Genomic DNA, 22,232 nt, shown 5'->3' with positions numbered 1-22,232 from the left:
ACATGACCATGAACGAAAGTAGGAAACCCCAAAAGAAAACTTACTAAAATTAGTAAGGTGGATTGAAACACAGAAAATCCAGAAACATGGAGAATTATTACATGTACCTTCACCAAAAAGGTTCTACTTTTGGTAGAACTTGTACATGTATGAAATTAAGAATGTCTCTGGTTGAACTTCATAACTGAAGAAGGTATCAGTGGATTGATTTGGTATATGGTTAGGTCTAATCAAAGAAATGATTTGATTTTGGACCTGTCAGCTTTTCTTGGTACATTGTACTGCAGCTGACATCCAGTTTCGATATCTCGTCGCTATTGAATTTGAGATCTTGTCCTGAAGAATCCTGCCGTTGGAGGTCACATCGGGTCAATCTCCCCACCAGGGCAGCTAGTTTCGCGGAACAAGCATGGGTATGCATGAGTATGGATCGGGAGGGGTCCTCTGTCATTCACAGACGCAGACAAGCCTTGGTGGAGACAACTACCATCGGCGCCATCCATCAAGAAGTAGCGGTATCGACAAGTCAATCACTTTTTAATGGGAAATCCATTACCCGCAAAACTCGGGCTACAGTTCAGCACGCCGTTCGCGAGCGGTAACCGAGCTGATTAGTGTAGATAATGGACTGGAGCTGTTAATCTAGCACATCTGTCACTCATAGGATATTAATCTGTAACCCTTCCCTGATGAAGTCCATCTAACATGGTAGACTTCGCACATGGGGCAAAGCGGAGAATCATCCATCAACATTGGAAACTTAATGATAGCAGATATGGTAACGTTAATAGTTTGTCCAGACAGATAATCTCCATCCAGTTCCTTCCAATGTGTTGTCTCTGTTTAAGGTTTAACAGATCTAGAAGTCCTGTCGAAAACCATTATAAAACTTTGGAAACTTAGTGGTGACAGATTTGGTAACGTTAATAGTTGGTCAAGACAATCTCCATATCATGAGTCCTTCCAATATGTCGTCTCTGTTTAAATTAATGTTCAACAAAAGTCCTATTGGAAACCATTGATATACTTCTGAAACTTTGAATTCATGATTTATTAATCATGGTTGATTTCCTAATACTTTGTCGAGACAGAAGTCCTTTATATATTGTACTATAATAATGGTCTTCCAATATGTTGTGTTTGCTTTAATTTAAACAAGGTTCAACAATATTCTCTACAAACATTTAATGATGACAGTACATACAGTTGTTTATTGGTGACAGTATGTTCAGACAGGGAATATGTATTATGGGTTACATCCAATACTCTGTCTCTGTTTAGGGTTTAACAAAAGTCAGAAATCATCAATCAACTTTGGGAGAATTTACAAATGGCAGTTCATAAAGCTTTGGTAATAGCATGTCCAGACAGAGGATTCTCCACATCATGTGTTTGTTCCGATGTGCTGTCTCTAAAAGTGGAAGGGAAGTCCTGTGTGAAACCATTGGTCGACTTTTAATAATTGGCAGTTGTCAGCTTGGTAGTTGTAGAGCCTTAGTAATGATGTGTCCAGACAGAGTATCTTACAACTGCAATCCCTTCCAATACAAGTCAATAAACAAAGTTTAACTATGTCCTCAGGGTTTTCTTAGATCCAAATTTCAGAGCAATTATTAACAGTTGCAAAGTTAGTTTTGGCAGTTTGTCATCAATATGTTATCGTAACAACGTTAACATGTCAATTTGAAATTAGAAAAACTTACTACAGTGGTCTCTTCGATACAAAGTCTTTGAATCAAGTTTAACAATGTCCTCTGAGAGTCTGAAACATGGATCTCAAATTCAGTAGATCGATTTCACCTTAGTTTGAAACTAGAAGCTTTGACAGTTGTTGGTCAGATATAATGCCTTAAAGTTTGTAATAGGGACAGAAACTCGTACTGTTGCTGTTCCTTCCAATACACTGTCTCCAAAAGTTAAAGAATGTCCCCTGAGGTTCTAAAACAAGGATCTCCAACTTTAGAACATCACTTAACTTTGAAAAATGAAGCTTTGGCAGATCGTTAAGCAGACATAATGCCGCGGTAACAATGCTCCCAGACAGAAAATCTTACTGTTAAAGTCCCTTCCAATACAGTGTCTCTGTTTGAGGTTTATCAAAAGTCTTCTGGAGTTGTTCAAATATGGATTGCCAATTCTAGAACTTCAACAACAGCTTTAAAGAACTTGAAGTAGACTCGTATTGGATTACTCTTGGTGATATGTGCTGTCTCTTCCTCCTTTAAAACATTCTTTCAACTCTTTAAGTCAGTTGAAATTGCACTTACTGTAAATGCAGAAATGTCTGTGGTGGTTTTATAAAAACGATTATCGCGAGGCAGTCCCACTGCCCCACTGAAAACTTGAAACCAGCGCAAACAGTACAGTATGTGACTACAGTGTATGGCACTACCGCAAACTTAAAACCACCAAGAACACTCCATTTTCCAGCTAACACAAAATTAAATACTAGCAAACTTAAATGCATTTACAGTACATGTATATTGTAATATGCATCTTAAATGCACCATAAATGCCCTAAAGAAATAGAAAACAAAAACAGAAACACATCTGAAACATCTAATCTTAGAAAAAAAGTACCCTCCCTCTATAAGGAGCAGATTAGAAGTGTGTTAATACTTAATAGCAGCCTACAGGTCTCCAATACTCTGTTCTCATCAACCAAGATGACTGCCATAAAATTTTACTAATTAATTCTACCCGAAACATTGTGGCCGTAATGGCAGTTTCCCACTGATGATGATGACCCGAGGTAATCAATGGAACCGTCCCAATCTCACCTCTTCTGACATTAGGTAGTCCAGCGTGCCCTGGGGCAGAGAGTCCCAGGCTCCATTATTGGGAGCGAAGATGGTGAACGGTCCGGGCTTGTCGAACATCTCCGCCATTCCTACAAGCTGGTGCACAGATTTCAAACAAATCTTGTAAGCAAAGTTTTCAAATACAGTGAAACCTTTCTATAGTGACCACTCAAGGAATTTAAAGAAGGGTCACAAAAGGCAGGTGTCTGCTATAGACAGATTCTTAATGCTTGGATCAGTCGAAAAATATTCTACAAGAGCACCAAAAAAGGACACAATTAGCAGCTGGTGGTACATAATATTTTATGCAAAGGCAGCCATCAGTAGTTTGATTGTACAGTACTTAGATGCAGATTTTGTACTGCATCTAGGAAAAAAAACATCTCAAAAAAGCCTGGAAGTCCCATTTTTCTGCCATGAATCTTAAGACTGCCTGCCACCTCAACAACAACAAAAACATGGTTCTCAAGGCCTTCTTAAAAATCCATTGTACTGCACCTAGGAAAAAAATGTCAAAGCATCCTTGTACTCCCATACTTTAGAATCTTTAGATTTAGACTGCCTGTCACATAACAAAAAACTCAAGAGTTCTCAAGGCCTTCTCAAAAATGTCTTGAACACCTGGTATCTCAAGTGTGCATACTTCGGGGAATACTGATGCTGCATTTAATAGATGGGAATCATTAGAGCTGACGTCACATGTACTATTATGTGCTATGATGCCCATTTCATATCAGCAGCACCTTTTCTTTAACACACAACGGTATCATAACATCAAATGGGCCTTTTAAACTATCATTTTTAAATCCCTAGCATCATACACCAGAAATATTTATGGCATCAGCTGAAATCCATTTCCAAAATTCCCCTAGAAGGCGGGATTTATTGTACGGATACCTTTTACCTTAATGCAGGCAAACTTACTGACATAATTTCAACAGCACACGGCATCAATTAAAGGATTGGTTAGCTTGCAGGGAAGGGGTAATAATTGCAGTCTGGCTGCCACTAAGTGCTCTAATGTGCTGACTGCTGCTATTAAATTTCCTATATCAATGCTTAGTTGTAACAAATGGCTCCTAGGGGATAATCTTTGGATCACAGGCGATGATGAAAACCTGCGGATATTACCGTACATTAGGACACCTAGACGTTATTATGAATGCCTTCGGGCGTTCGGTGGGACATTTTCCTTACCTTTAGTAAACCTTCCATCCGGTTGTACTTGCCTTCCACCTCAATCAGTTCTTTTATTGTGGCCTGGAGAAGAAAGTTCATGTAAGGTCATTGCAAACACAGAGGCGTTTTTCTAGGAAACAATTACATGGGGGAGTATTGCGAGGGAGTGGAGCAAACAAGCAGAGGGATGGTATGGAAGGGGGGTTCCCCTCTCAACATGGTGGAGGTTAAACAGAATTTCAAGTCAAGATTTAAAGCATTCAAAGGCATCCTGAGAGGCAAAATCATTGTCAGACTAATCACAGTTAAAAACTGTGGCTACATGTGACCTAGTAGCATCCCCATTTAATCAAAATTTTATGCTAGTCAAAGGATCTGGTCCCCAGGGTAATGGTGCACATGGCCAGGCCAAGGGGGCCCTGCTAACACATTCATGGCTGGTAACAGCCTAGCAAAATTACATTAAGTAGGAAACAAGATGAAGTTGACAGGCTGATGGCTGTTCCATCACAAATGAAAAGGTATGATAATTGCAAATGGGGAGAAATTCAGACTACCATCTTTAAAGTTAATGACTTTGACACAGAGAACTAGGCACATTACCAGCAATTGATGCTGCAGAGGCAGATGAAGTATGATTATGAAGGAGGAGTAACTAACTAAATGATGACTACAATGCAACCAAAAAGAGCAAGATTTATTTCTGTTTTTCTTAACAAAAAAAACAACAACTTACCTCTGGCATACTGGGCACTGCTGAATCCATGTCCAGAACTGTGTCGATCACGTGGATCAGCCCATTGGCTGCAACAATGTCGGGGAACACCATCTTGGACTTGACATTGGTGCCAAGAAGACGGACACGCAGGAAAGTGTCATGCTGTAAAAAAAGACAAGAGCTTCCATAAAATTTCATCAGTTCTGTGTTGGTACAACTGTAGTCCAATTCTTATGGGTTTGGGCATATACATTTGTACAAAGCTATCATACAAACCCTTCAGTTGTGAGGCAATCTTGTAAGACCAATTTCAAACTTGAACTTCCTATCTTGTGCCAACAATGAAACCTGAAGCTCCATCTCAGGATAATGCAGTTGAATGTATGAATTCATTAGGCACATTTTGTTACATTTTGTTACAAGAAGACAAAGTTTTCCGTTGTGAGGCTTTCTGGGAAGTACAACTTTAAATGTAAACTACTGTCCTCTTCCAGAAGTAGAGAAACTTAAAGTTATCATCATACTGCTTGAAATAAATGTCCTTCTACATGACCAGTTTGTCTTACTTTGGAATTCAAAAGACTTTGGAGGAGAATATCAGAGCTACATTGCACCAACTGTCACAAAGATCTTTGTAAGAATTGAACTTGAGGTAATACCATTCCATAAAACATCAGATTGACATAACCTTGACTGATGGTTCAATTCTTCCTCCAGACACTGGGTTGTCAGCAGTAAAAATGTCTCCAGTTCAAAAATATGACAGTTGGGGCTGACTTTTCTCTGGCTAACGCACTACAATAAATCTAGCTATAGGTCTTCAGCCACGTAAACGTCAAGTGACCTTAAATTACAAAGGCAGGGAGGAAAAGATCTTGAAAGCATTTTTCAATGATTCACGACTCTTGACCTCCCTCCATCGTTGCCTTTCCCCAGTAAAGTGTTATCTTTTCCCACAGGAACCCATGAAAACGTTCTTGGATGCTTTCAAGTGTGGCTTCTTCTTTGGGGTGCCAATAAAATTAAGACGGGGACGTCAGAGACGGCATAGTCCGCCGACGTCTCCTTACAAAAAGGGATCAACTCCACACAGGGATGACAGATGGCCGCATGCTTTTAGCGAGAATTTGTAGGAATCAGTCGGGACTATTTACATAGGCGACGCATCATTTTGGCAATAGAGAAGAATAGATGGTGGCACTTTGGATGCAAGGCGCACTGGGAAAGAGTAATAAACCTTGACTTGAAAAGCTCTTTTGCAATACACGCAGAACAGCCGTGAACAGTTACCACTTGTCATCGTCCAAACAGATGGGCGGCACTTCTATCCTGTCTTACAGCTTGATAGGGCAACGACCTTAGTGTCCTCTGAGACTTGTAAATAAAGGATAGTCCAAAACTTTATCAAATTAAATGTGCATTAAATTTTGTGCTGTCTAGTGGTTGCCACTGACTTTTCTTTAGTATCTACATTGTACATCACCAATATACATTTGAAGAAGGCAAGGAAAACCTTATACTTATAACGACATAAGTGTCCTCTGGCACTTGTAAATCAATGATTTCAAAACTTTATCAAATTAGATGTGCATTAAATTTTGTGCTGTCTATTGGTTGCCACTTTTCTTTGGTATCTACATTGTACATCACCAATTTAAATCTGGAGAAGGCCAGCGTCTTCATAATGACCTATAAATGTCCTCCAGGACTTGTAAATCAAAGATATTCTAAAAGGTTATCAAATATTATATGCATTAATTTTTGTGCTGTCTTTTGGTGTACTTTTGGTGTAATGTATCTACATCAACATCACCAATGTAAATCTGGAGAGGGCCATTAAAACTTTATTCTTATCTTAACAGTGCAGTAATAAAATTGCGATCAGTATTCATAGAGTCTACCAAATATCACGCCTCACAAGGTGAAGGAGGCACGATCATGATTATCTCCAAAATTAACTGCCCTCTATTCAAAGGTTCATCCATGAAATTTTACTACAAATGAAGGAGTCACTACTAATATCTATCTCCAATCACCTGCATCTATGACCCACAGTAACTTTTCTCATTTTTTGCCAGTTATTGAATACATGTTTAAAGTCTAGAGTTTAAGTGAATAATATAGGTGCAACTATTGTATAGATATATAGGGGGGTCTGTGGGTATCAAAATTCCGTGGTGCCGAGTTTTCAAGAATTTTAAGTTAAAATAGTGCATTCTGAGGTATCCTGAGGACCAAAATTACTGTCAGAGAGGTCACAGTCTTCTTGCAAATGATCTAGTGGCATCTCTGGTCAATCAGAATTTCATGTATGTCAGAGGATCTGCTCCCCAGTGCAAGGGTGTCTAGAGCGTCCAATTTTTTGTCATTTTAAGAAAAGCGGGTCCAGATGACACCAGGACGCATGCCTGGCTAAATACCTTTTCTAAGTATCTTTTCTTACCTTGTTTGGTTCTATCTCCATGCCTACACCCTCCAGGTTAAAGACATTGGCGGTGATGTTGAGCTGGTGAGCTGTCAGGTGTCCGGGTAGCATGTGCAGCTTGGCAAGGTGCTGGGCCTTGGGAAGATCACTCACAAGTCGAACAACCTGGTATGGCAAGGAAAATTATTATTCAGCTTTCTTCTATTGTAGCTTATAGTAATTGTTGCTGTACTTACTGTCTAGTTTACTTAACCTTTTGATCCATTCAAAAACATGTTATCCTCTGTGCATTTAGCCTTTAGGCATAATTAGACATGGATGGATGTTTCTCTAATAACAAATCTGCTCAAATGCCACAGAATCACTTGACAATTATTGTCTGGTAACATGTCTTCTCCTATCTATTGGACTGGGTACAAAGAAGATCATCATATACAGAAATGCACCCGGTTTTGTTCGGTACAGTCAAACCTGCCCGAGCGACCACCTCTTCTCAGCGACCACCTGGCCATTTCGACCGCTTTTTCTCGGTCCCGATTTATTTTCCCATTGACGTAAGCATTAAGCGACCTTTTCTCAACGACCACCTGGCCAACGCGACCGCGACCGGCCCAAATTGGGACCCATAACGACCGCATCATCTTCAAAATTGAGGTTTTCATCGATTTTTGATGATAACTAGCGCGATTTTGTGCCGAAATCGGCCAGTTTGCGTCAGATTTTGGGGTTAAATTGACAGTTAACAGTGTGCGTGTTCTATTTGACATTCAAGACCTCGCTTCTTTGCGTGCGTGCAGTGTGCTTGCTATTTGCCATTAAGCACAACGGAAACCATTTATACTTTGCATCGGGCATGTTTTGAGTCGATACTCTTCTCTGCGACCACCTGTCCAAATCGACCGTTTTTTTCCGGTCCCCCGGGTGGTCGTCTTGGGCAGGTTTGACTGTATTAAAATGACTGTTCATCTATTCCATTACAAGAATATTTACATATCTCTATAATGCTAGAAATAGTTGAAAAGCAAAGTCCAACAAACAAAACATACATGACTATATGAAGTTGTATACACTTGACCTGACTTCAGCAAGATGCAAGCATATTGTGTCTACAAGTCTCGAAGATTTAGTAAAGTTATATAAGAACAGAGGACCAGACTTTGCTTACATCAAACTTGTTCTGGAATGCGGCATCGTTGGGAATGAAGACTGTGAAGGGCCCGTTCCTGGTCAGTGTCCTGGCATAGGCACTCTGTAGCAGGATACTGCTGTACACGAGGTGGCCTCGCAGTGGTCCCCCATCCTCGTTGTTCAACTCGGAGATGCGCTGAGAGTGTAATAATAGAATTCAATCCGTTAGGACAATGTGTTAAAACAAATATAGCTCTCCCAAATGCCCATGTACTGTAGTTTCACTTTCAAAAACAAAGCAACATTTCTGGTGCACATGTTCTGTCTTTGAATTGGAACATATTTTGCACTTTGTTGTGCTTGCTCCCAGTAAAATCACAAAACTGCATACAGTGTATTTGCTATCATGTTACAACATGCACAGTGTACATGTACCAGTACAAGCTTCTAAAAAATGATACAACTAAGTCTGGCTGTTTCCAAAATCATATCCAGTTGCTCTTGTTAGTGCTTTTTGGCATAAGTCTTTTAGTAACTTTGAGGTTCTTTCGCGAGTCTCCAAACATGACAGAAGTCCTTTTCTTGCAAGCCTTTCTTGAAATGCGATCAACTTTTCAAAATTCAAGAATTATTTGGATGCAAGACTGTGAGGATTGATGCACCTTCAGTTGCCAAAAGTGTGACACTACAACCCAGCTCCTCTTAAAAAAAACACCCCAATGCATCCTGCTGAATCAGTGCATGTGCGGAAAATTTCCCTGGGTGCAATCACTCTATCTATTTAAGACAGCGGCCCTCTTCGGAACGTTCAGGGTGGGGACCTTTCCACTGATGGCGCACAAAGTAAGTGTGCGGTCAGACCTTTACTGGCAGCATTTCAATCAGATGTATGATTGTGTGAATGTGCACTGATGCCAGGCGATCCCCAGGGGCTATACTTTAAAAGCTTTGACCTTGGATGAGCAGAGCGGGCTTAGATTTAAAAGTTCAGATGCAACTTGAAAGAAGAAAAAAGTACAAGTGCACGTCAAAGGGATCTATACGGAAACATACATCCATTAGATTACTGCTTACTGAACCATATACTGTCACATGCAATGCCATCATTCGGTGAGACTGTTTTTCACATTCTCAAGTAATCACATGTACATCATTGCTTGTAAAATTTTTGTTCAGACCCAGCAAAAAACAAACACAAAGAAAGAAACATGTTATAAAGCTTGATTAGCCCTGTATAAGGCGAAGTGGTTTTCAATGGTAGAAGTAACGAACCATTTCAAAGTTGCTGTACTTTAGTTGTTTCAATAAAGATTTCAGTATTACATTGTATGACAAGGAGCTCACAGGATTCAGGTTGTAGTGGAACAAATCGAAAAAAGACTGTTACGGCAGGATATATCCATGGCTGTGCGGATGTAAAATTAGTACATGCATGATGGTAATTACAAATTTTCCATGACTGGCATACATAGAATGCATTTCTGATAGGCAAACTGCCTCAGAGCTATAATATGATGTCTTCATTGCCCTGTTCCCTGCTTGTCCAATGTCATGATGGTCATCGCCTAGAAACAATTGACAAACCCAAACTCTCAGACTTCAGAGGTAAGCAGAAAAGACAGGCATTACTAGGAAACCTCCCATCACTGTTTCTGATAGGCAAACTGCCTCAGAGCTATAATCCGATGTCTCCATTGCCCTGTTCCCTGTATGTCCAATATCATGATCATGGTCATCGCCAAAAAACAATTGACAAACGCAAACTCTCAGACTTCAAAGGTAAGCAGAAAAGACAGGCATTAATAGGAAACCTCCCATCACTGTCATCACATTGAATGTGTTTCCAATAGGTCAACGGCCTCTACGCTTCAGCGTCCACCCTGCCCTGTTACCTGCACGGACTATTCATTTTCAATCAGGCAGCCTTCCGTTGGGATCAATGTCTTCTGATGATGATGAATAGCCACTCGTTACAGGAGGTCCCTCGGACACAGCTTTGATATGGAGTGACAGCCATTTCTATCTGGTAAATAACTTCATCAAGGAATCAAAAGGACCTTTCTAATGGAAAATCGTTGGCTTCGACGAAACGTGCCGCAATCTGTCAGACCATCATCGAATTTAACATGCACGGGGTCATCGCGGTTCTTTAAAGTTTAACGAAATGAGGCCTATCACATTGTCGCATCAATGCGTCTTCTTTAATGTGTGTTTTGCTGACTCAGCCGAATCGAAATTTCGAAAGACAAGAAACTAGAACCACCTTACGTTGTGAATTATTCAATGGTTTGCAGATGTGAAAAAATTTCTGAAGGGATAGCTATAATGGTACAATATCCATCATGGTTGAGTCTATATCCTTTAGAAAGCCCTTCAGCAGTGTAACTCTTTTAGACAACCAAATCAAAGAGACGAGGAATTAGAGCCGGCAGACATTGTGAATCATTCAATGGTTTTCACGTCTGAAAAATGACTGAATGGATAGTTATAATGGTACACTATCTATCGTGGTTGAGTCTATATATATAGGATGCCCTTCAGTGGTGTTACTCTTTAGACAGCCAAATCAAAAAGAACCATAATAGTCACCTGATGAAAACAGTTTTAAGAAACATTCCACGTGGTGATTCTACAGTGGTTCCACAGCGATAATAAGAGATATCTATCCTGGTTGAGTTTGCACCCTTTAGAAAGCCCTTGAGTAGCGCTGTTCTTTCTCATCTATCAAGCAATTACTTCTGATTCCGTCTGTCACCGCGGCTCCTGATAGCCTGGACTAGACCGAGTGTACGGCGGATTTGCCTGGCTTACTCTTGGTAGCCGTGATCAATTCTGCCAATGAGTCAACTTCAACAAGACAGCAATCACTGTGTTTGACTGATTCCCAACTACAGGCAATACTTAACAATAAAATGTGCAACTCCGAAGTGACTAAAAGTCTTGAAAGAGAGAGATAAACTCTTGTGGCAGAACAAAAAGCCCTCGAGAATTGAAGATGGGATTTTGTGGTCAAATTTTCAAAAATTTTTTCCAGAAATCTTGATGAAGATATGGGCATACAGTCATTGAGTTAGTATAACACGAGATCATAGTTACTCAAGTAATCAACTGGATAGATTTTGCAAATTTTCAAAGAGTCGGTCTTTGAAAAAACAATAGATAGTGGATTGCCACATGTATCTGAAATGTCAGACCGGTTAGAAATTCTGTCCAGTTGCTTGAGTAACTGCTATCTTGCATATTTTTCAAATCATTTTACAGATATGGCTGTAACAACTCGACAAACCTAATGCCACAGGCTAGGTAATAAATAATGGTAAAAGATCCAAGGTGGAGATATCATATACAACAGGGACGCATCATTCTAGCTAGCGCAAAATACAAAACTCTCCTAACCCCTTTAATGAAAACCCAAATCACGATCAGCCTGGGGCAGTGGCTTAACAGCAAGATATATTTCCATTGACTAAAGTAAGTGTAATTCAAGGTGTCATAATGAATCAAGTTACAGTTAGCCTGAGTATACCAAAAAACAGCCTGAAGACCCTCTCAGACCTGATCACGCAAGCATGCTTATAACTCGCTAAGCAAGAGTGGCACTAATTCTAATTGCTGGCATCAAAATGGGTAGCGCACATCCATTCTGGTACAAGTCCAAGGCAAGCATGTTGCTCCGTAATCCAATTTCCCAAATGACGGAATAATGATACTGACAACGAGACAACCCGAGTTCATCATTTCTCTTAATTAGAACGTAGAAGCTTTGATCAGCCCTCCCTTTAATTGCATCACTCAATACCTAATTATTTTACAGACTTCCAAATTACCCCACAGCTTCATCAATCCTGGCCGTCATTTCGACCTTCAAAGTCAGAAAAGTTAATGCGGCTGACTTTCCAATTTCACACAGTTGTTACAGCTAACTGGGTGGAAAGTCGTATCTAAACTTGGCGAACGCAAATGGGTCGGGATGAACCCAAGACAACACTAGTGTTCAAAAAGCATATCACAGGCACATTTAACGCAACGTTGGACATAATGGTTAAGCCCACTTACACCAAAGAGGTTTGCTGGCACAATACATTGAGTACCAGATTTGGAACCCATTTCCATTACTGTCGGAGAAGTATTGTCTGGCAACAATCTCTTTCCACTAGAGGCTGCAACTGTGCTACAACTGCTGAGTGATCAAAGATTTGATGGATCATTCAACAAATTTTAAAGTTCTTCCTATAGATGAAGAATAAAGTTCTTCCATTTTGTGTGTTTTGTTGTCTACATCTTAAATCATAAGTTTACGAAGCTGACTTATTCCGTTTTGTGTGTATTGTTTTCTAAATCTTAGACCAGACTTTTACAAAGTTTTTATTCCGTTTTGTGTGTTTTGTTTTCTAAATCTTAAATTAATACTTTATCAAAGTTTTCTTCCATTTTGTGGGTTTGTTGTATTGATTTTAAATCATACTTTAACATCATGCCTCATATTACAATTATGAAAGCAAGGGTCACACAAATCCAATTTTGGTTGCTGTACAATGACTCATTGCCACCTAGTGCAAAGGGGGCTAGATATCAGCAACTACAGCACTGATTTTATCTGTCTTTAGGCTAGACTGAGGGAAATACATTGTATCATTAAGACATCTGAAAATGCCTCACCTCCAAGATGTTTCCGTAGCAGTTGATACCATCTCCCACATACCCCAATTTGCAGACACACCTTAAAGAAAGGAAGTGAGAACTAATGGTGAGGATATAAGTCGTACATCTGTTATAGAAACATGTGTCTCTCTATATATATATTGGAATTCAAACTAAGAAAAGTAACTTTATTCATGAATACCAAGTTACGCTACATGTAGTTCACCTTTCTTCGCAGGGTAACATATATCCATTGTACTTAAAAACAGCATACTTAGGGATATCATGTTGATGGACGGTAGTTTCAAATTACATTTTTTTTCTTCAAAATAATGCAGTTTGAGACCACCGTCCGTCGACTAGATATCCTATACCCTGGTGTTAGATACAAGGGATAAAGGTTAACCCATGAATAAAGGTGAACTAGCGTTAGACTTTGGATCTCAAATGAGCAATAATATAACATAAGAACAAGAAGAAACAGTTACTACAGATGGAAAAACTATTGCATAAAAGTTAACTTTACCTCTCTCCAGTTGAAATGTAACCTTTTTCATGACAGTATACAACTAGGGAGTCCAACATTTGTCAAGCTAACGTGCAGAAGCCATCAATACAAGTAATGGAGGCATACATAACTGGTTCTGATCCCAAGTGAAAGGACAGGCTTCTGGGGTAAGCCATCACCATTCTGGGGGATGTTCGGGGATATCAACTGTGAAACATTTGTCGGCTTCCCCGTAATCTTCCTGTCGGGATAAGTATCGATTTTTGACGGGCGCACTTACTCTGTCTGCCCAGGCGCCACGGTGGTGCAGTTGGCGTTCTTATGGCATGGGTTGTCGTGTTGACAGATGTCAATCAAACCGCAGCCCTGGGTTTCCATCAGCCCTGTATCTCCATCAGCCATCTCCACATAGCCCTGCTTACACTCACAGTGTGCCTGCAAAATACAAGGAACAAGTGTTACCTCCAGATGTAACTTCTTTGAAAACTCTAACCAACATTGTTTTGATGCTGCAATGAGACAAAAACAGACAGGCTAAATATGATAGTATATACACATGCACAATATACCTCCAAGCTAAAATACTTGAATGTGTGCAGTATCACATATGAAGCAATATAAGCACTACAATACACTGGAAATGCACATTTTTTTTATTCAGTGCATTTGGCAACTAATTCCCATTGCTACTCCTGTTACTGCCTTGAAGTTCACAAAATATGTTTCAATGCTTCATATATACACATGTGCGTGACTGAGGGACTTGCTTTGTAGTGCTGATACAATATCCCTGTGCTCTGTACTGTATGCTCCTTCTTGATAGACTTAGAAATCACTACACAGTAAGGCCATACCATGATCTTCCTTTTATATGCGGAGGGGGTTTAAGGCAGTTAACTGAAAAAACAACATTCCCAACATAACCATAGCTTTGTAGCATTCTATAATTCCAATATGCTATAAACTACATTCATAGTACATTGTATGATTTCAGGACACACTTTGACAGAAAAGTTACAAAACCGCATCTGTCTGTTATCTGATGATCTGAACTTTCCCACAATTTTTTCACAGCCTTGTAGTAGTCCTCTAACCCTATTAGATAGACAGTCCCTTTCAGTAAAGACCACTGATACATATATATGAGAGGGCAGACTACTCCACTATCAGGAGAGACCATCTATTTCATCTGTAAGAGGGTTAAGTGCAAGAGCTCACTATGGACAGGGCAGTGTTATAAATGTTTGGAGTCCACCACGGCAGGTGGTCAAGTAATCCCACGTCTGGCATCTAATAAGGCCTTCACACTGAAACTAAATCAGCAAGAATCAAGCAGAAACAGCCAGAATGAAGAATTTGCAAAATTTGCACCACATTCGGGTGGGAAATCCAATAGACCTTATACCCCTTCACACAAGAAGGGGAATGAGCCAGAATGCATTCGGCATCAATATTCCTGAGTATTCGTAGTGCATACCTGGATATTCATAGGGCATTCTGGAAATTCTCACTACATTCTCTCAGAAAATGTATGGACAAAAACATGTACGGCGGGTTGTGCCCTTACCAATAGGGAAATATACGTTAACTTACACGTATGTAAACAAACACTAGTCTAAGAGCAGTTAATGGCATTTCTAAATCTAATACTGTAAACTGTCGTACAAAGTTTTTTGAGCAATATTGAATCTGCTGCATCTCTTTAAACAAACCTAACAGTGAATAGTGCCAGTAAGGATCAAAGATTGTCCAAATTTATTGCCAAACATGAAATCAGCCTAAGGGTTTATTAGGAGGCAGAAAGTAATGACACTAAAGTAAAGGTTAAAAAGCCATGTTATGTTCGCCTTTCCTTAAAAGATTCCTGTCTCTCCTTGTCTTCTCCAAGTTATTCAGCTGTCTAAGGCAATAAAACTCCTCATGAAATTCTTTCTCTGAGGCTTCAAGTACTTGTACGTACATCCTCTGCGTGTCTTCTGCCATAACGACCGGCTACATTTCCATCAATGTCAACTCCTTGCCCCAGAGTGACACACCCCGCTTTATAAGTTCCAGAATGTCTCAAGATGCCATTACCAGCACCAAAGCCGTGCCGCGGCTGAAAATTGAAGATACCGTGGTGCCATTTCCCCCAACTTCAGATTAAAGTTCCACCCATCAGAGATGTATTGTGTGTGACTGTGATACAACCTTTTCAGTAACCATGATTTATAAGTGCCCATTTTGTGGCAGGTATCCTTCCTACAAAAGGCGGCACGTATCACTATGCACAAGATGGCTGTCCATTTGGGATATCTCGTGGAAACGCAATAACGCTGTGACAATGGTTCTTTCTTTGAGACATACATTAACTGTTTTCGAATGACTAGACTTCTTTGACATTTCTGTTTAACACTGATCAATTCCAAACTAGGCCAACAGCTGTTAGAATAAGACATGCCTTTTTCTTTGAGTCTTGTCATCTCTAAAACATGTCTCAGACTGTGTATAAGTGAGAAAAGGAAGCTATGACAGCCTCGTATCTCACCTATCAGAAAAAAATTCTACTGTCAAACAGATGAATTACATGACGTATCACCAGAAAACAGATCCTGTTCAAAACTAATAACTTTTCCTTGACGTCCTGACAGTTTCTCAAGTTTTGCAAAGGGAAGGGACAAAGAAATGACAACTTGAAACCTTCAACGTCAAGACAAGAACATTTCTACTGTGACAGTCAAATACCTCCATTGCGTTGACAAGTCAGAAGAAATGTCCTGTTTAAAATGGATGAACCACAAACTGCATTCAAGGCTTTTGTAGATGAGCCATGGCTTTTAAGTTGGTGACTGGTGCCTGCCCCTGAGCATTGTGTAAAAGGGGATGGATCAGGCAGCAATTTCACGGCCCGCTGCGCAACTCCTTAATGTCGCTGCCGGGACACGAGCAACAGCTGACGATGGCCTTTGCTGAGTCCCAATAGGTCAGTATCAGGGCAAGACTCAGTAGTACATACAGCCTTGTACATTGCACAGCATTCTGTTGGGAACGTCTAGCCATTAGAGAACGTCTAGCCATTAATTCCAACAGACTGTTGTGTTTGGATGTCAAACAGATGATAACATTCTTAGTATGCCTTCTTGTATTCAATATAAAATCTGTTTCAAGTCCAGCGTATGCCTTTGCTGAGTACCGATAGGTCAGTAACAGGACAAGACTCACTGGAACATACAGCCATTTACATTGTACAGCATACTGTTGGGAAATTCTAGTCATTAGAGAACGTCTGGTCGTTAATCCCAACAGACTGTTTGGACGTCAAACGGCTGATGACATTCTTAGTATGCATTCTTGTATTCAAAATAAAATCTGTTTCAAGTCCACACAAATGGCAATGTTCAAGTCATGGTCAAGAATGCAGGATTCTTCATTTAGATCTTGTTTTTCTATAGTAGGGCTGGATGAGCACAAAGAGTATAAACCAAGGTTCAAGGTAGTTTCCTTGGCCATCATATCTGTAGCTATCTCCATTTTAAATACAGCAATGTAATCAGCACTAAGGACAGCAGCATCTGCAATATGCTTTCTTCCATTGGGATATACAGCAGCAGTGTTTAGCAAAGAGCTACTGAATCATAGTGTGTTCAATCATTTTGAATGGCTGGGGACAAAGTTACCTAAGAGCTTGCTAGGCTATCATTCAATCCCATGCCAGCAGCCTAGATGGGAAAGATACGTGTATCCCCATACTAAGTCTCCCGCATTAACTGGTATTGCCTGTCCCGCTAGCACGGTGACGGATTGTCGACACAAACAGTTCAGACAGGACGGGGAAGGGCTGTCGGACTCTCGTGGATTCATGTCTCTCGCGGAGGCACCAGAACATGTCTTCGCAGTTTGATCTTTCATTAGGAGTGTATTGGATGGCCCGGGCTGCTCCATTCATCTTCAAACCTTTCAGGCCCTCGACAGCTGGATGGCTCTTAAGGAAACTTAAGGCACCTCCTTGCACTTCAATGAGGTGTTGAGCATGCGCACTTCTGCCAGGATCGCAGCCAAGTGTCTATCGGGTCAGCATTCCTCTGTGCCTCGTAAGACCGTCTTAAAAATGCCAGCAAACACTTGAGTTCACTCCTTGATATCATCAGGCCATGAAAGTAACACACCCTCTATTAAATCTGCTCTCCAAGCCATAATTATGTATCAGACCATGCTTTTCAATTGCTGAGATCTCTACATATCAAGGGGTGCTTCATTTCAATCTTGTGGAACAGATTCCAAAAGTTTGCTCAAGCAACAAGGAATGTAAAAGAATTACAATCTTGGGGCATGACATCAAATGAAAAGCCTTCATTGCCACAAAATACATCATTTCCAAAACCTGCAAGTTTTTCCTTTTAAAGCTGTCGAGAATGAAACACAACAGACTTCTTCAGCATGATAAAATACAAGCAACGATCAGACTGTCTGGCTCTGGAAAGTAACTATGCGACTTTACTGCATTTACAGTCCCGAGTAGTTCTATTACTGTGCCAGCCTTTCAATGGCACACACATACATCATTCATGCGTGGAACTGTCAGCATTTTACTCTTCAGTCCTTCACCTTTGTAATCTGATGTTTTATGGCCTGAAAATATGACTGAAGCAGAACTAAAGAGTATTGAATCAGTGCGTGTCTCTGGTGTTCTTTAGCTGCAGCAATGGTGCTGCATACACAAGTAGCGTGGGAGGTGGGTATGGCCTATTGGGCAAGCATGCAAGCCTATTGGGTAAGCATGCAGGCCTTGATGAGATTACAGGTTGTACACAAGGGACTGTCGAAGATGGGGATGTACTGATGTTACAAGGATACTCCCTAGCTAGGGACACCTAAAGGGGCCGTAGGAACCACTGATGATCACAATTAAATCAGCTTTAGCCTTGGGGCTTCAGGGTTCGAATTACTGGGAATACGGGTGGGAGTTGCCTCAAAGCACTTCGGAGCACGTCCTCGAATTTCTAAATCACTCCTTCTTCCTCTGGAGTAATAAATTTTGCATTGTGGTTCAATTACTGGGGGCTTGGCTCTGTCTTTTTATCAAAGGTTCTTTCTATCTATGGCTTCTTGTTGGTTTCATCTAGAATGTTGCTGCTTGTTAAAGAACCATGTGGAATGGATTAATGATAAATATCTTTTAAAAAGTAGTGCAACTTTTGCTTTTTACTTTTAGCTTTCTCTTTGTTACTACGGTCTTCCCAAGATCTTGAAAGACTTGGATATCTGAAGTGTGCATATCTCTATGGGATTAATGATGCTATTGTTGCTTTTTTCAATGTGGCTAAGGAAAACCATTTGACTTATGAATTTAGAAGTTGATGTTACATTATACAGGTATTCCTTCTTCCGTCAGCTTGCTGTAAAGCAACAGACTTGTACACTAAGCTGATAACGACTTGACAAGGAAGTTTCCACCTTCAAACGCATAAATAGTCTTCCATTATGCAAAACAAGCAGGCATCTTCTCTTCCGCAAAGACAAAACCAGCTCTTGAAATGAATACCTCTAATACCCGTATCTCACACTACATGCCAGCTCACGGTGTGACAGCACATGGCAATCAGATAACACTGGATAATTGATAGGCGGGATACATGCAGATGCATCTGTCCACCGATGCGTGACACGATAAGATGGCAAAACACGATAAAACTTGTCCCTGCCTCTCATCCGTGCACGGAGGGTTAAACTGTGCGAAAGATAGTCTGATTGCAGCCGAACAAACTAATCCCCACGACTCAAAAACAAGCCATTGGTATGCAGAGTGGAAAAATTGCACCTCCATAAAAATTGATTGTAAGCCTAAATTGAGATAGATCACACACTTTCAAGTTTAGCTCCACTGCAACCATCACCATAACAGTGAGCTTAATCTCAGATTGGTTCCGAATACATCAAAAGCATAGATTTTTTTCTGCTATACAGCTAAAGGTGTGGGGACAATTGCCTATATGTCAAACCAATTAGAGAGCATTGCCCATTAAAGTTGGCTACTAGAATATCCCTTGAGTGGTATCTAATGCAAAGCATGAAAGTAAAGAAGTACATGTATTAAAAGAGGACTATCTTCTGGTTTTTCCTGTGAACAGAAACTAAATCATCATTATATGAGAGTAGTCTCTACTTCTTTGATCACCAAGGTTATGTAGCACTACACAAAACTCATCAAAAACATGGCATTACTTTGGAGCTATCTAGCTTTACTGACGATTTTAAGCCACAGAGACAACATGTCACTACAACCATCAAATAAACTTTGGCTCAGGAAGACAGAAGTCAGCTTCTAGTTTCCTCCTGGGCCAAATCCACAGCAGCAATAATTTTAGAATCTCACGCACACGTAGGGTCGAACTTGCAGGGTGATTACATGCTGAGTACAGCATACCATGTAGGGTCACACCCGCATACTCTGTATCAGACTAAGGGATTCAGCTGAAGACTTTCTGGATATACATTCATTTTCTTACACTATCCTTCATATTCAAAACTAATCAGAAGTCTTATAACTTCAACAAAACCTTGCTGAGTGGACATGAACATTAAACTAGCTGTAGGAAAAAGTTAAGTCATTGCTGAATCATAGCAAAGACTATGTCTATGAAGGTATTCAAATACTTTTACATTTGCTAAAAGTCTTTGTATGTCAATACAACTCCATCTCTAAAATTGAATAAAATAGAGGATTTACTTCCAGACTTTTTGAGTGACATGATCCATCAATCTTCTTCAGCATCATTGGAATGGGCTGGGCTGGCAATATGAACGTTCTGGTAAATCTCCATTTTTATTCAGTTGGAGAGATTGAATAGTATTTGCATACCAAAGACTTAAAAGATGGTACATACAATGTACTATACATGCACCACACAGCTTACCACTCAGCAAACAACAGCTCCTAATATAGAAGAATTCAGATTAATACTAGCTATTAGGTAATGAAACCTTAGGAATAAAGACACGTATTAAGCCTTGAAAACTTGTTAGCTTGTGCCCAGTTTTCTGGACAAAACATCTGACTCAACAATCCCCATAAGGTCCTTGCTAACACTGTAGTATCTATTGATCTTCTGATCACCAGGTCCACAAGAGTCTCCGATATCGGATGAATCATCAAGCCGTCCCGGGGGAGCCAGGAAGATGGCTCTCACCTTTCCATCCGTCTACATAAAACAGTTACGAGGACTTCGATTTCACCTGGGGTAAATGAACATCTCCTTTAGGCCACAGCAAGTAAATTTTATGGATGACATCAGCGCGCGCATTAATTCTTGCCTGATTTCAGAAAAAAACAAGAATTTTTCTCTTCTGCAGGGATGGTCAACATGCGTATATGACGATAAAGTACCAAAATGAGCAAATATTTTGTGTTGTAGCCTAATAAGTGTATTTGTAGAAGTGACACTAGCCAGGTAGCCATGACTATAGTTGTAGAAATGAAACTTATTGGATAGTTGTAAAAGTGACACAAATATGGAAGCCATGAGTGTGGTTACCAACTTTGTTGGTGATGCCAGTCTACCACACTAGTGTCACTTTTACCACACCAGTACATGTACACGTGTCTTGAATATAGGAAAGGATGTCCTGTTGGCTCTAATACCATGTTTTGTCCCTTTAATTCTTGTCACAACATTCATCACAACTTTATGATGCCTATAGATGAAAATGTAGCCATCTTGTTTTTCTTCACCCATCTTGTTTTTTTTTCGCCCTATCGCACTATTTTTGCAGAGGATGTCATCCATCAAATTTACTTGCTGTGGCCTAAGAGTGCTGATTCCATCTGGTAAGTTAAAACTCATTTTCCCAACTTTTTTCAGCAACCATAGAAGACTTAATGAGAACTGCTTTGTTCCCTCTGTAGTAAGGCTGATAGCTGACATGTTACATGTACGTTTGTATCATAAAGAACTGGCTGTGGTGGTTGTAAAAGAAAACAAAAGGGTGTAACAATCTTTGATAGTACTATTAAATATCCTTGAATTCCGTTCATATGAAAAAGTCATTTTTGTTACTTCTCACTGGTGGGGTCATGTGGCATAACAGCTGGGTGTTTGGCCAAGAACCTAGAAGTCCTGGGTTCAAATCCTGTCATGGCACCAATCTTGTGCCCTTGAGAATGGCACCTCTCACAACTTTTCTTACTTCACTCAGGTGAGAACCTTGCTTAGGTTAGGGATGTCCTTCAAATGGAGGACCATGTTTGACGACAGCCACACCTTCAGCAGGCTGAAGAACCTGCCACACTTACTGAAGAAGGTAGGCGTCTTCTTAGTGCAAGTGGATCAAACTTTGCTGTCCGTTTGTAGGCTATAGGATCTTCAGCAAGTTGGTGGCTTGGAAATGAATGATGCCAAATGCTTTCAAAATAAGCCATTCATTCATTAGTCCCATCCAGGCTTTTAGCTAGGATTTTATAATAGGGAGTTCAAACTTATTGGTGAGTCGCGGTAAGTGACTATTGTAGGGGGGGTCTGGGGGCATCCACCTTCCATGGTGCAGAGTTTTTGATGATCTTAAGTTAAAAAAGTGCATTCTTGGGTATCCCAAGAGGCAAAATACTGTTCCAGAGGTCACAGTAGAAGACTGTGACCACAGATGACCTGGTAGCATCCCTGGTCAATCAGAATTTCATGCTTGTCAGACGATTTTCTCCCCACCGTAAGGCGTCCAGAGGCATCAAATTTCTTGATGTTCTAAGAAAAGTGCGTCCAGATGATGCGTTGACGCATGCCTGGCTAAAAGCCTGGTCCCATCAATAAATCAGGACTTTTTAACAGACTTTAACAGCAGTTGCAACATACCAGTGATTGT

The 22,232-nt window shown here is 40.3% G+C and overlaps 1 protein-coding gene and 1 long non-coding RNA gene across 5 annotated transcripts in view; one reads left to right on the top strand and one right to left on the bottom strand.

The window, feature by feature from the left end:
- The window catches only part of LOC118415423 (stabilin-2-like), a 174,457-nt gene that overhangs the window by 61,528 nt on the left and 90,697 nt on the right, over positions 1–22,232 (bottom strand). For both annotated transcript variants that reach the window (XM_035820033.1, XM_035820034.1), the window contains exons 7-13: positions 13,681–13,835; positions 12,911–12,971; positions 8,289–8,447; positions 7,142–7,288; positions 4,717–4,860; positions 3,999–4,061; positions 2,781–2,897 (exon numbers count right to left, since the gene is read on the bottom strand). In XM_035820033.1, coding sequence (XP_035675926.1) covers positions 2,781–2,897; positions 3,999–4,061; positions 4,717–4,860; positions 7,142–7,288; positions 8,289–8,447; positions 12,911–12,971; positions 13,681–13,835 — 846 coding nt within the window. The remainder of the gene's footprint in view (positions 1–2,780; positions 2,898–3,998; positions 4,062–4,716; positions 4,861–7,141; positions 7,289–8,288; positions 8,448–12,910; positions 12,972–13,680; positions 13,836–22,232) is intronic.
- LOC118415424 overlaps positions 1–22,232 on the top strand; it is a 128,880-nt gene that overhangs the window by 48,470 nt on the left and 58,178 nt on the right. For 2 of the 3 annotated variants that reach the window (XR_004831120.1, XR_004831122.1), the window contains exons 2-5: positions 7,178–7,291; positions 20,497–20,617; positions 21,150–21,204; positions 21,573–21,818. This is a non-coding gene — a long non-coding RNA (uncharacterized LOC118415424). Of the gene's footprint in view, positions 1–7,177; positions 7,292–20,496; positions 20,618–21,149; positions 21,205–21,572; positions 21,819–22,232 lie in introns of those variants that run through there. The other variant, XR_004831121.1, reaches the window with a different exon arrangement.

Source organism: Branchiostoma floridae, chromosome 5, assembly GCF_000003815.2.
Source record: "Branchiostoma floridae strain S238N-H82 chromosome 5, Bfl_VNyyK, whole genome shotgun sequence".
Taxonomy (NCBI): Eukaryota; Metazoa; Chordata; class Leptocardii; order Amphioxiformes; family Branchiostomatidae; genus Branchiostoma; species Branchiostoma floridae.
Note: the sequence above shows the minus strand (reverse complement) of the source record. Positions and strands in the feature narration are given on the sequence as shown.